The sequence below is a fragment of the Podarcis erhardii genome (assembly GCF_964252035.2).
Source record: "Podarcis erhardii genome assembly, chromosome: 1".
NCBI classification, from domain to species: domain Eukaryota; kingdom Metazoa; phylum Chordata; class Lepidosauria; order Squamata; family Lacertidae; genus Podarcis; species Podarcis erhardii.
In genome coordinates, this window is record NC_138497.1 from 136050307 (window position 1) to 136065988 (window position 15682).

At 41.6% G+C, this 15682-nt stretch overlaps 1 protein-coding gene and 1 long non-coding RNA gene across 19 annotated transcripts in view; one reads left to right on the forward strand and one right to left on the reverse strand.

The window, feature by feature from the left end:
* LOC309335697 overlaps window positions 1-15682 on the reverse strand; it is a 111851-nt gene that overhangs the window by 65211 nt on the left and 30958 nt on the right. The window contains exon 2 of the long non-coding RNA XR_014153638.1: window positions 15482-15568. This is a non-coding gene — a long non-coding RNA (uncharacterized lncRNA). The remainder of the gene's footprint in view (window positions 1-15481; window positions 15569-15682) is intronic.
* Window positions 1-15682, forward strand: part of LRRFIP1 (LRR binding FLII interacting protein 1) — a 104744-nt gene that overhangs the window by 61336 nt on the left and 27726 nt on the right. For 9 of the 18 annotated variants that reach the window (XM_081859753.1, XM_081859766.1, XM_081859770.1 and 6 more), the window contains 3 exons: window positions 3852-3917; window positions 8580-8657; window positions 14523-14555. In XM_081859753.1, the coding sequence (XP_081715879.1) occupies window positions 3852-3917; window positions 8580-8657; window positions 14523-14555 (177 nt within the window). The remainder of the gene's footprint in view (window positions 1-3851; window positions 3918-8579; window positions 8658-14522; window positions 14556-15682) is intronic. The other 9 variants (XM_081859754.1, XM_081859755.1, XM_081859758.1 and 6 more) reach the window with 2 other exon arrangements.

The following is a 15682-nucleotide window of genomic DNA, read 5'->3' on the forward strand; positions in this document are numbered from 1 at the left end:
TTGCTAAATGCATATATATATATACATATAGAGTCAGTGGTTTTCCTTGTTAACCTGCTCCTTGGAGGACTGCTACCAAAAACTCGGCTACCCCCGCCGTTACCCTTTGGTCAACGTCGGATAGGTAGAATCCCACACATTCACCTTGCTGCGGTTCCAGACCACCCAAAAGAGGGGACAGCACGCGTTGACGGAGCGTACTGTACAATGGGCAATGAAGGAGAATATGCTCTACAGTGTCCGGGACATTCATAGAGCATCTGCAGAGTCTCTTGTTTCTAGGAATGTTTTGATATCTTCCCCTGACAAATGCTGAGGGAAAAACATTCAAACGGGCCAGCATAAAAGCCCTACGTTGGGCTGGGATTATTAGTTTAGTGACGTAATTGGCTCTGCTATCTAAGATATTTAATTCATAGAATATGGGGGAGCAAATTTTGTTTACAGCTGCCATAATATTTTGTCTCTCGACATCCTTTAGTCTAGTTAGGATATTATGGGAAATATATTGCTCATTAGAATTGTACAGGGGCTCCAGCTCGATGCCTAAAGATTCAATCTTTTTTTCGAGGTGCTGATACCATCTTGATTTATAGGAGTCTTTGAGCAAATCAGCGAGCAGACTTGATGGAGGGCAGCGAAAGTGGCAGCGTAACCAATACTTTATTGAGGTGGACCATGCCCAATATTCCATTGTGTGTATGCCTATTTCTGCACACATTGTTTCATATTTGATCGTAGCTGGGAGTCCAAGAATACGTCTCAGAAAGCTAGAGTGAATCTTTTTTAAATCATTGTTATATGCTTGGACCCATAGCGGGATTCCATAAAATATCTGGGATTGCACTTTTGTTTGAAATATCTGATTTGCCGCAGGAATAAATTGATTACCTTTCTGATAATGAAAACGGGCAACTGCTGATGAGATGCACTTTGCCTGTTTTATGGCATTTGTGTGATGGGTTGCCCACCCTAAATTGCTCTGGAATAAGATTCCCAGATACCTATAGATTTTCACTTGTTGGATTTCTTGCCCTCTTATTTTCCATTTCTCTAATTTCCAACCATTCGAGAAGACCAAAATTTTTGTCTTCTCATAGTTTATAGAGAGTTTGTTACATTCGCAATAGAGGATCAGTGAAGATATAAGACGTTTCAGACCCAAGCTCGTTAAGGATAGTAGGACAGCATCGTCTGCATATAGTAAGAGAGGAACTGGTTTCTGATTAAGTTTAGGGGCATGTGATTCTATTTTTTGAAGGTAATCTGGCAAGTCTGATAAAAATAAATTAAATAGAAAGGGGGCAAGAATACACCCTTGTTTTACCCCTTTCGAGATTGGGATGTCAAAAAAAAAATCTTTGAACAATTACAAAACATCTCCAAGAAGCTGGACAACCCAGATGAAAGGAGGCAACTCACTCCCTTTTTGCCATCCTTAACAAGCCCTGGAGATAAACAGAACAAATACAAATTTATGTCTCTAAACCAGCCAAAAACTAGAGGAAGCCCCCCTCACTCACTTATCCCCTTGCATATCCTGATACTTCCAAATGCCTCAAGACAACTCCTGTTGCATTTCTGCATCATCAAAGGGCACCAGTTCAGCATAAAACCAAGGAATCTGGGCAATAAATCAGCAAACAGTGAAGGAATGATGACAGCAGTGAGCTTAGCTCACTCTTTGAATATGGTATGTAAATTTACCCTAAAGGCAAATCAAATACTAAAATTATGTAACCAAGCAGTCAAATTTAGCAAAATATACTACAAACAGGCTGAAATATTCAGGCTATTTTAATAATTAAATGAAGTTGTTCTATTTAAATTACAAGTCACAAAAGAGAAATAATACTTAACTAGTACTATAACATCTAATTGATTAGGTTAAGTGACTAACTCCTCTTATTTACTAACAATACCTGCAACTCATGGAGCAGAAGATTGTGGCAGGTGTCATTTTGGGGTCATTTCCACCGCGCGCGTGTGTGTGCGCGCGCACGCACACACACACACACACACACACACACGACTCTTCTCAGGTAATGCCTGCTAGGACTCTCACACACTTTTTTTTTTAAAGGCAGCATTCTTTGTTTGCTTCAGAACTACTGTATTGTTTTTATCCGTATGGAATTGGCTGCCCTGTAACAACTCGCTACTTTCAATACTGCCATGTCCAAAGTAGTTTAGGTCTTCTGCCCATTTGTGAAATAGAGCAGTAGTGGAAAAACTGTAGGCTGAAAATAGGATAATGGTTCTGAAAGCTGGCATTGAAATAAAATGGCTGGTATCTATAAACTTTACAGATCTGTGAGGCTTATACAAAGTTTAATGTTTAAGCACTGGGGGGGGGTGTGTTTCAGCTGGAGCACATTTCTGGCACCTCTCAGGTGTGCACCATTGTGGGTCGGTACCCCCCGCCCGCCTGCTGCTTGCCTTTACATACTTCTGAGAAGCCCAAATGAACATTTCAAGTCAAGACAGAAACTGGCCAGCATATGCAAGGCTACACTTTATAAAAGACTGACTCCACCTCGCTCCTAGCTGCTCCTAGCCGTGCTATGAGCTGGGGCCAGTTTGTATTTCCTTTTCTTCAATATGTCTCCCATGGAGTGGCGGTGGGCTTTAAGCTTTCCAAGCAGGTCTCTGCCATTGCCCGCATGCACACCCGTTTCCACAAGGGCCCTTCCAAGCTGGTCTAGCGGATGCCTAAATCTAAGAGACTGAGGGAGGTGAGGGCACATTTCTTTGACCTGCACAGAACCAGATGTGATCCTTGAACCAGCTAGGGAAACAGCTTGCCTTAGTTTTTAGCACCTCCCGGGGCAGTGAATGCAGCTGTTGCCAAACCAGCATAACTTGCTCCTGATGTTATTAAATAAGTTTGATAGGCACAGAAACTGATCACTGGGTACCCTGCAATGAAAGCTGAACTCTCTAAGTTGTAGTGCATTGTTGCTGCTCGTAGTACTGTGTTCATTCATTCATTCATTCATTCCTGCATTATGCTTACCTGTCACTGTTTTTTTTTAATGGATGGAGTTTGTAATTTCCACACTCTTAATTTATTCTCACCACAATTGGGAGCTGAGAAGGCAGTTACTTGAAGGAGGAGAGAGAGAGTGCGTTTATGTGTATCCTTAAGTCTTTTGGTACAGAAGCCTATTTAAACATGTTGCTGCCCACACAAAGCCCTTAGGCTTTGAATCAGTAAAAATAAATAATCAACGCTGACAATGATCCTGTTTTGAATATATGAGTTGAAAGGAGCCAGTCTGCAAATATTGTGGTAAGGCAACCTCAATAGGCCTACCTACCACTCAGCTTAGGCTCCTCAGTTCAGGTTGTATTCAAGACCATATTCCTGCTTCCATCCCCTCATGGTACCTTTATTTGCTCTTCATGCTGCCTCCAACCTGACCTCTTCTGCCTTCTATTCAGTTTTATGCAGGAATCTACCAGTGAGCCAAGCAATCTTTGTTTCTTTCCCTCTGAAACTGTTTCAAACTTGAAATTGTGTAAAAGGATTTCCATTCATTTAGGAATTGTTGTTCAGTACCTACAGGGTACTGAGTTTAGAAGAGACGCAGCTGGAGCAGAAGGTGCCCAGCAACAATCCTGATGTGAAGAGTGGGATGCCTCACTTTAATTCTGCATGCATTCGGACTAGTTTGCAGGGGGGTTCCCGCATCCTTCCCTTGCATGCAGCTTGCACTACACTGTAGGAGATACTGACATTTATTTTGTTTCTTCCTTTCCATTTCCTTGTCTCTTTTATTTTGCACCTTGCTGTATTTTGAACCTCCCAAATCTACCAATACTGTTCTGACTCTGTTTTTTAATTGTAGGCATCTCTGTATGATGAGAACTTTAACAGTGGGAATCGTCGGTATAGTGCCTCTAGTTCACGTCCTGTAAGATGGTTTCCACATTTTTGTGCTGGCCTCGTTTGTTTTGTACTAAAACATATTCTGTTGTAGTAGCTTGTGTAGCACTGGTTGCCTGCAATGTTTTCTAAAAAGACCACTTTCTGTAACTACCTGAAATAATAGGTACTTACTGTTTAGATCTAAATGCTGTTCCTTGTGTGTCAAATGGTGCACATAAGATACAATGAGCCCTTTCAGATATAACAGGCCTGGTTCAGTAAGCTGAGAATGAGGGTTTGACCCACATACTTCTCTCTTACCCCATACCTGACTTCCACATTTTGATAAGCATTAACAAATGTCATTGCAGTGTACAACAATAAAATTAAGACAGATAAACAGATTTCCAAAAGACATTTGATGCTTCCCAAGTCTTTTTCTTTTAAAACTAGAGTCCCCCCCCTTTTTTTTGTTCATAACAGAGAACTCTGGTTTAAACAAAACAGGACTAAAATGTTGAAACAGGCACACAAAGGAGACGAGTAGAGGGAGGAGGACTTGACCCTGGTACTAATTTCTGTCAAGGATCCTTTTGTCTAAAGCAGTGGTTCTCAAACTTTTTTCTCTGGGCCACACTTTCAGAATAAAAAATTGCTTGTGCCACACCATTTTTTATTATTATTAATAGGAAACACATTGGAAAACAAAAGGAAACAACTCCTAGTGGTTCTTGATTTATAACCTAGAACACAACAACTTTATAATATGATTATGGGACACCCAGAAAGCATCAAACAAGGCAGCTACCGTATTGGCCCGAATATAAGCCACACTTCTTTTCCAAATTCCAACCGTGAAAAGTTAAAGTGCAGCTTAAATTTGCAACCTTACCAAAATGTGCTTTTGCGCACCAACCATTTCTGTTTTTAGGACAGGGTGGGGGCAGGGGGTAAGATGGGCTCTTCTCTCAATCTTCCTTCCACGCCCCTGCAGGTTCTTTTTGGACGTGAGTTTCCACAATCCCGGATCCCTGCCTCCCTCTGTCTCCTTAGGGGCAGAGCAGGAGCCCAAAAGCCTGGCCAGGAATTCAAGAGGGAGGCTCCCAGCTTTTGGAAGCAGAATCATGGCTCTGCCCCATCTCTTTCCATGGAGGTGCACGGAGGTGCGCCCTTCCTTCCCCTCCCTGCCTTCGATGACTCGTCCCCTTCATGAGGTGAGGTGGGATGAGCCTGGATTTCAGCCACTCCCCCCCCCCCGCCCACAAGAGATTTGGGGGACCACCCCTCCTCAGCCTCCCCTCCTCTCTCCCTTTTCCCTTGGATCACATTTCTCTTTGACTGCCCCATTGAGCCTTGGTTGTTGAATGTTTCAGAAGACGAATGGGCTTCCAAAATGCATTAAGACTGACAACTGAGGTCCCACTGTATTGATTTTTTATTTGCATTTACAGTGCTACGAACAGGTGTTTCACCCACTTGCGGGTCCTCTCTAGTACCCATAGGATTTTCTTCTACATTTGCCATTTACGGGTGTGAGTGCCTGTGGAATTTTAAGGCTTCTATTCTGGTATTGTACTTTTTCCTTTTCCCCCTTGAATTTTTAAGGTGCGGCTTATTTGCAGGTGCCACTTATATTCGGGCCAATACGGTACATAAGAACACAAATCATTCCCAAAATATATTGATAGTCCTTAAATCAGTGGGATTACCTAGGGGAGTGCTTAGAGGCAAGTGGGTGGCAGGGAAGCACTGGAGGTGCAAATGAGTATCAGATTTTGAAAAGCTGGCATCAGATCACATTCAACAGTTTGTAGAATTAATTGAACTAAATGGTTTTAATTGAATTTTGATGGGTTGCCATATTTTGAAGAGCAAAAAAGAGGACACATTTGATGACTTCTACTTTTAACTGGATCACTATGACAACTCTACCCATGAAAAAGAGGATGTTTCCTGGGAAAAGTGGACATATTGCTCTTTAAAATATGACAACCATAATTGAAGTGTGCAATTAATTGCTACTGTTTTGAATGCTGTTGTGTCATACCTTTCCTTGTGGATTATGCAAACCACTATTCTGAATAATACTTTTTATACGGTCAACTAGAGGGCACTGGGGTTGAGTTTATGGAACCAAGGGGGCAGTGCCCAAAACTGTTTGGCACCACTGCTCCAAACTATGGTTTGCAGCAAGGCTGTTAAACCCGTTTATTTATACAGAGGAAAAATAAGTCAGAGTGGTATCAGTCGGCAGTGTTCAACAGTGTTCAGTTCCCCTTGGTATTCAGTTAGAAGAGTGCAGGAGAATGTACTGCAGCCTGCAGGTTGTGTGAAAGTCGGCTGAACTGCTTTAGACACTCCTTGCTCCCCTCATATGTGGGGCTTTAATCATTGCTTCCTGTTTTACTCCATCTAGAGTGAATGAAGTTACGTTGCTGTTATTCCTAAACTAGAAACTGTGGCTTGAGCAAGTGCTCCAAACTAGAACTGCAAGCCAGGATCAAATTGTAGTTTGCAATATTGGTTTGAGGAACTCGCTTAAACCACAGTTCGCCAGCATGGATATAACAAACTTTGGTTTAATGGAAGTAGGAATAGTTAACAATTGTGTGTGAGTACATTTGGAAAATCACAAGAATACAGGCAATGTGAACTATTTTATTTAAATCTGAATTGCAATTTATCATCTTTAAATAAAAACAACAATATTTTAAATGTAGATCAAGGCCAGAGGTGGGATTCAGCTAACAAGCCCAGTCAGTGGAAACCCTGCACAAGGAATTCCATGTGTGCAGCTGGGCTTTCTTCCTTCCTCCTTCCTCCCCTTGAAATTGGCTCTCTGTGGGCTCAGGAAAACAGTGGGAGAAGAAGGGATCATTCCATAGGCAAGATGCGAAACCTTGAATCACACCCCAGATGAGAGCCTCTTCCTCCTACTATACTTCCCTTCTATGCAGTGTCTCTGGAAGTACAAATCATTTTTTATTGTAATGCTTAAATGACCAGACATATTTTGCAGTACTACACTTGGTGGAATGTTAAATCCTATTTTTCTCACGCTTTCTACTAATGATTTACAGATGATGTGGATTTTCCCTTGCTAATTTTCACTTACCAGTTTGGTTTTTGTTTTTTAAAAAAATACTAATTAAAAATGAAATACTGTTGAAATTATCTCTCTCATGTTCTGAGTTAATTTTCTCATGGTATGCATAATTGTGGAATATTGTTCAATGAATCTCAGTATGGTCAACCAGCTTCTAGCTGAATGATATTGGACTTGCACCAATCAATGCTTTGGCAGTTTCTGATTGGATTATCATTGATTATCACTGGATCATATTAAATGCTTCTTAAAGATGAGCAAGGTTCCGGATTGGTTTCATCAGTATATCTTCTCTTTCTATGTCTCATTCTGTGAGATGAAATTCATAGTGGATTTCAGAAGGTGAGGGATATTTCACATTAAATGTCCTCTTAAATTACACAAGATACATAGGGAATGTAATGTGTGTGCAGTGCATTAATGTTTTTGGCAACTGATCTTACGGCAAGTGATATTATGATCCCACAAAGTACCCTACTTTTAAAGTAACCTTGATTACCAATCTCTACTTAATGGAAAAATAGTGTTTTTATGGGAATATTATTTTAAAACTCCCATTTTTCAGTATAGTTTAATCAGCCACTAGAATAAATCCAGTCAGTGCTGCTAATGCTTATGCACTGGGTTCAGACTTTAAGTGAATCTGCAAAGACCCACATTCTTATTCTCCAGCTCATAAATTATAATTGTTTTGGGGGTAGATTTACACAGTTCTGTTCTGCTGCCCACGTTGTGGATACCACTTCTGTTGCACTGGTATTCATTATTGTGAATTCAGTCTACCCTACCTCACAGGGTTGCTGAGAGGATAAAGTAGGAGAACACGTATATTTTCCGGAGTTCTTGCAAGCAAGGGCAGGATAAAAATGTTGACAAATAAATATACCCCAGGTAACATTTCATTGACAACGTTAGCACAGATTCTGACGCCCCAGATGTCGGTTAGTAAATTATTTTTGAAAGTAGTTTCAGGAGCAGTTTGTAATAAGCTATGGGGAGGGAGACTGTTTAGGTTGAGAAATCCCACTGGGCACATAGAAAGCCTTGAGTTTATGTGAAATAACTCTTGAATTTTGGAGCTAGTGGCAAAAGTGTTGATAAATTTCACACCCTAATTTGTATCATTATTGTCCACCTGAGAGGTAACAAGAGCATAATTTAGTTATTTGAAGCAATTTAATATGAGCACACAGTCTTAAAAGTAGTTTCTGAAGTTCCTGCTTCTCTAGGTAAAATATGCAAAATGTTCCAACGATTATTGGACTAAACTGGAATCTAATCTTAACTCTGGTGTGAGTGCACCAACCGTCACATATCTACAAACTTACCTGCCGCTAGACTACACGGGCGATGACTCATAGATTTTGGCTGGTAGTACGTAATTCTACAGAAATATTTTGCTTCAGTTTTTTTAAGTGAATCTATTTTACGTTGGTTTATTAACTTCCTTCATGGGGACATCTACTCTGCCTTTCTGTAGCCATATGCTATCCTGCTCTTAACTTATGAGAAATGCTAGCAAATCTGTCTGATTTCCACTATCCTAATGCTTCTTTTTTCTCGTCTCTGTTTGACGCAAACTTTTGGGGTATTTGTGGGCAGCCTTCGGAGTACAGTTGCTACCTCGGCTCAGGATCTCGAGCTTCTTCTAGAGCTAGTTCTGCTCGTGCAAGTCCCGTGGTGAGCATGCTTTTCTGCTTCCTCTTTACCTGATTGAATTGCTTTATTTCTGTCTCCCAAGGCTATTTCTACTGAAGCAAGAACACTGCAATATATGGGCAATTAATGAGTTCTGATTCATTTACTGCTGAAAAGCGACTGGCCATCTTTTGAACTAGTATAATAACCACCAGGTCATTTGTGCTGTAACTGGGGCTCTTATTTCTAATTTCTTCTCCAAATGTTATTAGATGTTATGAAAATTCTGCTAAGATAGGTGTTTGCTGTTGCTTGCTGCCCTGTGCTTGTAACTCAGGTTGAAGATGTTTCCTTGGTTTTCTGGTTATAAGTAGCTGCTTTTCACTTTAAGCAAAAGAACACCACAATGTAGGGAAGGACTGGTTTTCAGGTTGCTTAAGACAATGGAGCCACAGTTATGCTTTTGTATATTTTAAAAATGTATGCCCCATTTCCCACTACCTAGGTTCCTCTTCTTTCCCCCTTTTTTCTCCCCAACCTAATACTGCATGCAACACTAGTGTCTCACAACAAATGAAACTGATCTTTATAAAACATCTGAAAAGAATCTAGGTTTAGCATTGCTTAAACTTAATTAGTTAAGGTAAAGGGACCCCTGACTGTTAGGTCCAATCACAGACGACTCGGGTTGCGGTGCTCATCTCACTTTATTGGCCGAGGGAGCCGGCGTACAGCTTCCGGGTCATGTGGCCAGCATGACTAAGCTGCTTCTGGCGAACCAGAGCAGTGCACGGAAACGCTGTTTACTTTCCCGCCGGAGCAGTACCTATTCATCTGCTTGTACTTTGACGTGCTTTCGAACTGCTAGGTTGGCAGGAGCAGGGACTGAGCAACAGGAGCTCACCCCTTCATGGGGATTTGAACCACTGACCTTCTGATCGGCAAGCCCTAGGCTCTGTGGTTTAGACCACAGCCCTATCTTGTAGACTTCAGTTGTCTCAGAAAATATTTTCCATATTCTAATATTATCAACAACAAGCAAATTAATGGTTAAAGATACGGTAATGAGCCTTAGGGACGTGGGTGGCACTGTGCGTGCCAGTGTTGAGTCTTGTCTGGTACATTAAGTCCATCAGACACTTTAGCCAAGGCCATAGACTGTCATTTGGTACAGTTTCATTTGAAACTATTCTGAGTATCTTACATGTCACTTGATAAAATACTTCACAGTCCAAGCTTACATATCATAAAACAATGAAAGTTAAAATATACCTAGACTATTGAAATAGCAACAGTGTAGTAGTAAAGGCTTTTTAAAATCACAACTACATATTTTGTTATAAATTGAATATAATGCTGTCTTTATTTTTTGTGTCTGTAATGATGCTTGAATGTGTCTTGAAAACATTTTGCAATTTGCAGTTAATGTTTTCTGAAAGATCCTGAAATACTGGAATTGTAAAGATTGCCTCAGATCTGTCTCTTACAGAATCAAGCAGATCCAGATGTTTTAAAAACGAAGCTGCTGCCCCATCCTGGCCTTATATATAGCCTTCAGTCAGTGTAGTCACTGTTTTAGCAGTAAAAGTGATCAATACCCAGTGGCACTCTATACTAGGGCTGGGCAATATCTGGTTTTCAGCATTGTGACATATCAGCAGCTAAACATGGTGATATACCGATTTATCACAATGTCTGAAATCAGAACTATGAAGAGGCAAAGCTACCTAGACAGAGGGACATGGAGAGGAGCATGAAAAGCTGATGTTCTTCCCAGAATGGTACTGCCACTATGGTGAAAACAGTATCTGTTCATTTATACCCACTGTAAACTGTTTAGAAAAAGAAACAAATAAATAATTAAAAGTTAAAATTTCAAAAAACTTTTTTTTAAAAAAAACAACACCCCACTATTTTTCTCCCAAGAAGCTCAAGCTGATATACACGGTCCTTTCCCGAATTTTATCATCACAACAACCCTGTAAGGAAGGTGAAGCTGAGAGGAGTTCAAAGTGATGCATGCCATTGCCCCCCCCCCTTTTTATCCTCACAGCAACCTTGAGATGTAGGTTAGGCTGAGAGTGTCCAGGTCTCTTCTGATCTCTGCTGTTATTTCCCCATTGCATTGCACTCTAAATAATGATGATGATCATCATCATCATTATAAAAGCTTAAGCGGCCCAGATTCTCCTTGCATAGTTATGCAAGTAGTTCATGTTTATTCTTTGAAGTTTATGATACCCCTGCTATTCTTACTAATTGTACTCTTAAAGGTTAATATAAAACGTCACCTTGCAGTGTAGCAAAGTGGATCATATTCTTTACTACAATGAAATCTAATTTAAAATGAACATTTCCTTTTATTTGTCACTTTTATATCTCCTTTCCTCCAAGGAGCTCAAGGTGTGCTCCCCATTTTATCCTAACAACCCTGCATAGGCTGGGTGAGAGACAGTGACTGGCCTGCGCTCAGCAGGGGAGCTCCATGGCTAAGGGGGGGTGTTGATTCCTGGACCTAGTCCAGCACTCTAATCATCATACTGGCCTTTACTCATAAATAACTTCCATTGAGCTCAGTGAGATTTCTTTCAAAATAACGGCACAGGATAGCAGCCTGATTTGACTTAAATGTACCATATAATTCTACTGTTGAGCTGAATTAAATTACAAAGAGCTCCATCTGCTGGAAAGTGCTGTGTAAAACAGCTTCTCAAAAGTAGTATTTGGGTTTTGGGGGGCTCTGGAAAGAAAGAAAGAAAGAAAGAAAGAGAGAGAGAGAGAGAGAGAGAGAGAAAGAAAGAAAGAAAGAAAGAAAGAAAGAAAGAAAGCCTGAGGACAACCCATGAGGCAAAGGCAAGGAAGAGCAGAGATTGCCGTTTGTCTTCTTGCAATGCTAAAAATCACACCAAATGTTATTTGGCTGGGGAAAGCATCGACGGCATAGCAATACAGTAACAGAACAAGAAGAGAGAAGCCTTCTCACAAGCACTCAGTTTACTCCATTTCAGTTTTATATGTTCAAGAAAATAACATTTCTGAAAGAAAATTTCATTTCTACATCAATTTATTTATTAAGAGTGGTATTCAGCTAAGTTCTCCTCAGAGTAGACTCACTGGAATTATTGAGGCTAAGTTAGTCATGTCCATTAACTTCAGCAGGTGTGCTCTGAATAGGACTAGCAGCAAATACCATCCTAAATTTGCATGCTAACACTCTCAGGTCAGTTCATATAGTCTGGTGGTGATAATAGGTTGGATGCAGTTATGTTTTGAAAAGACCAAAGGATATCAGTGGGACTTGTTCATCATGATAGCTAACTTAAATCCTGTTATTTCAATTAGTCTAATCCAAGTAGCTTTGAATATGCTTTTATGGAAGACGACAGATATTCAAGTGTCTGAGTCACAAGCTGCCCAGTAATTTAAAGGTTATCACCAACACTTTGAAGTGTGGCCAGAAGTGGAGAGTTAGCCAGTGCTGCTGTTTGAGACCTGGAGCCATGTGCTTTATTCAACTGGTCCCAATTAGCAGCTGGCACCTATACTGTCAAGTACAGTACAGTTTCTAATGACTCATCACAGTGAGCCCCAGGTACAGGGGTGCCAACCTGAATAAAATATTGAGGGGGCCCAGGTAAACCCTGCCCCCCCATAATCAGTCACATGATGCGGTGCACACATACCATTTTAATAGCAATGCCCATCAACTTTGCAGGCATCCAGTCCCCTCAAATATTCATTGGAGGTGGCGAAGACCCCTCAGCCCCTAGGAGTTGGCTCCTATGCCAAGGTGTAACACATTGTGTTAGTCCCATCTAAACAGCAAACAAAACAACAACTAACAAATAAGCTGAACATCACAATTACAGTAAAAGTCGTATAACATGGTTAACAAATCAATACAACATTTAGACTCTATAAAACAAAATTATCAAAATAGCAAGTAACTAAAGTAAGATAAGTACTGTTAAGTTCACAACACACACCCATGATTCAAAATCTTTTGGTCTGTTCAGTTCATTAAAATACACACAAAAGACTCATCATGCCTGTTGTTAAGCCAGCTCAACCAGGTGCTGAGCCAGCTTGGGGTCCTCAGGCCATGGTGGTGTCATGGACTGGCTGGATGCAGAGGCGTGGGGGGGGGACCCCAGGGGAAGAAAGCTCAGAGCCAGGGCAGTGGTGGTGGATGATGAGGAGTGGTCAAAGGGAAAAGAAGGAGCAGACCGAGAGGAGGATGTGTCAGAAGCAAAAGAGGTAACAGGGTTTCATGGACAGGAAGAGGCTGTGGCAGAGAGCAGTCCAGCATCAGAGGCAGAATCAGAGGCTGGAGAGGAGGTTGGCCAAGAGGCTGCTGAAGAATCCAGGGAGTCTTCCCCTCCTGCTGTGACCAGCTCCTCTCTGCCCTGGCCTTGTAGAATATGCAGAGAAGTGAACAGAGCAGAGCAGAGATTGGTTGCACAGGCACAGTTTGCAGCTGCTTGGGAAAGACCCCGGAGGGGAGGGGCCGGGGGGAGGCAGGGGCCTTCAGTCTTTCCAGCTGCCTCATTGGAGCAAGACCTATCGGGAAGAGCTGCTGGGATCACTAGGCCTGTACTGTTTTGGTTTCTTTGAATAAAGAACTAACTTCAGTGACACCCATGTTTTTTGTTGCTGACCTATGCCTGACCCAACTCCGGCTCCTGACAGGTGGAGGTGATGGAGCTCTTGGGCCTACCACCAGCGATAAAATGAATGTTTACTCCAGGTAGTCTTCCAAGGCACAATTGATAAGGAGCCCGCCCACATCACTCTCAATAGTCAGGCGGTCCATTCCCACGCGAGGAATTTGGAGGCAAACCTGTTCCTCTAGAGTAGCGAGTCGCAGTGGCCCTCTGTGTTGAGGTTGACCAGGAGGTCCAGCAGTGCCTCCATGCTCAGGACATTCTTGATGCACTGAGGTCTGTCCACCAGCAGGTGCTCCAGCTTCTTAAGTCACACCTTGGCCGACAGGGGGGCAGCAGCGGTGGCAGCCGCTTCCACATTGTTTGTAGAAGGAACAATGACTTGCTTAGGAATTCCTTCAGTTATGTCCACAAACCTGCTACACACATGTTGGCTGGATTTGGTGGGTTTGCAATGCCACACTGGCAACACAGGATATTCCCCGGCTGATGGTTGCAGGCTCTTTCATGTATTTCACTTCTGACTTCATGTGTGTCTCCCAAGAGTGAGATGCACACTATTAGTTTCTTTCCCTTCAAAGTCACGTCTCAATCTCGGAGTCGGATATCTGGGGTGCGTGCAGATTAGACCACACAGATGGAATCACTGAAAAGATGCAAAGAGAGCTTTGCAAGGTTTAATATATGCTAAGGAAAAAGAAACACTGTAATCACCTTATTCAGCTAATTAAAGAGACTTATCAGCACCAGCTGCAAAAACTATGTCAGGATATGCACCCTGGCTTTTAAAGTGGTACACATCCTGTGGAACAATAATGAACCCTAACATTTAAACAAGATATTCAGCAGGTGGGTGTGGAGGGAAACTGGCACTTTCATGAAAGCTAAAGGAGAACATTGTGGTGTAAACACAGTCTTTTCTGCTCACATGTTAAGCTTTCAGTACTTTCATCACTTAAAGCATTTGAACACTATTCAAGTGCCTGACAGATGCAACGGGGCCTGTTTAAAACCAAATCAAACTTTTAAAAGAGGATGAATTTTAAGGGATACCTTTTAGTCTCTGAAGTAAACAAAACAAAACAAAAGTCCCATGCTTAGTTGCTTAGGAGTAAATAACCACCTTTACTCCAAGATTGTATACAGCCAGTGATGTCATGCTGAAAAGGTTTGAAGACACTCTCATGATGGGAAAATGGGTCCTTGTGGTTCAATTATGGTTTCTTTCTTCTCTCTCCTGTAGGTTGAAGAAAGGCCTGAAAAAGACTTTGAAAAGGTAAGAGTGAATGGGTAGCATGGTTGTGTGTGGGAGGAAAGGTACCTGTGCACAATATTAAATGACAGGCATAGATTGAGAAATGTCTCCTAATCATGAAGAACAGAAATAAGATTCACTGGATTTTGGAGTTTCTATTGAAAATGTTTTGATGGTTTTCAGCTCCTAAATTTTCTGCCATTGACTCTTTTTTGACTTCATGTATGTGCAATGATATATTCATAGTTAGTTATTCTTGCTGTATTCAGAAATCCAGGTGTTATTATATTTCAGGATATATACCCACTTTTTGCTGTAAGAATAAGTTTGAATAGTATAGTTTGGAGGTTGTGCTTTCAGAGTTAATCTCATTACATGTACTTGTTGCTTAGAGGTGCAGGTGTGATACATGGCCAGGAATAAAAAAGGAAGATACGCATGTGTTTGAAGTCGAACAGAATGGCAAACCAGGAACAGCTTGATTCTGATTTGTAGGAAATGTGTAAACCCCAGATTCTCAGTTAGGGCATCCTAGGAAACAAAAAACCAGGAAGTTTTCTGTCCAGCCAGGTGCTTGAAGGGAGGAAGGGGAGTGTTGCGCCTCATTGCTTTTCCCCACTCTGATGAACCATGGTTTGCTGAAATGACAGTGTTACTTCTAGACCAGGTCACAGGTGCAATTTAAATGAACTTATCAAAGCTTTTCTGTTTGCCTTTAAACATGAAGAACAGTTTTGTGATTAGTAAAATATTACTGAACAGAAGGCGATCAATGACTACAGTTCTTACCAAAAGGTTATGTTCAGCTTCCTCTGTATTCCTGTATTCCTACCTGAATACCAGAAATTGTAGATTTGGAAAGGGGTCCCAAAGCGTCCATGGCAGGTGGCTACCCAAAAACCTCCAATGAAGGAGAGTTCACCATGTTCCAAGGAAGTCTCTTCCACTGTCTAACAGCTCTTAATGTCAGAAAGTTCTTCCTGAAGTTTAGTCGGAATCTCCTTTCTTGTAACTTGAAGCCATTGGTTCAGGTCCTCCCCTCCAAAGCAGAAGAAAACAAGCTTGCTCCATCCTCCTGGGACAGACAGCCCTTTAGAATACTGAGTGGGTGGAAGGTTGTGTTGCTCAGCTCCTGCCGTGAGGCTTCC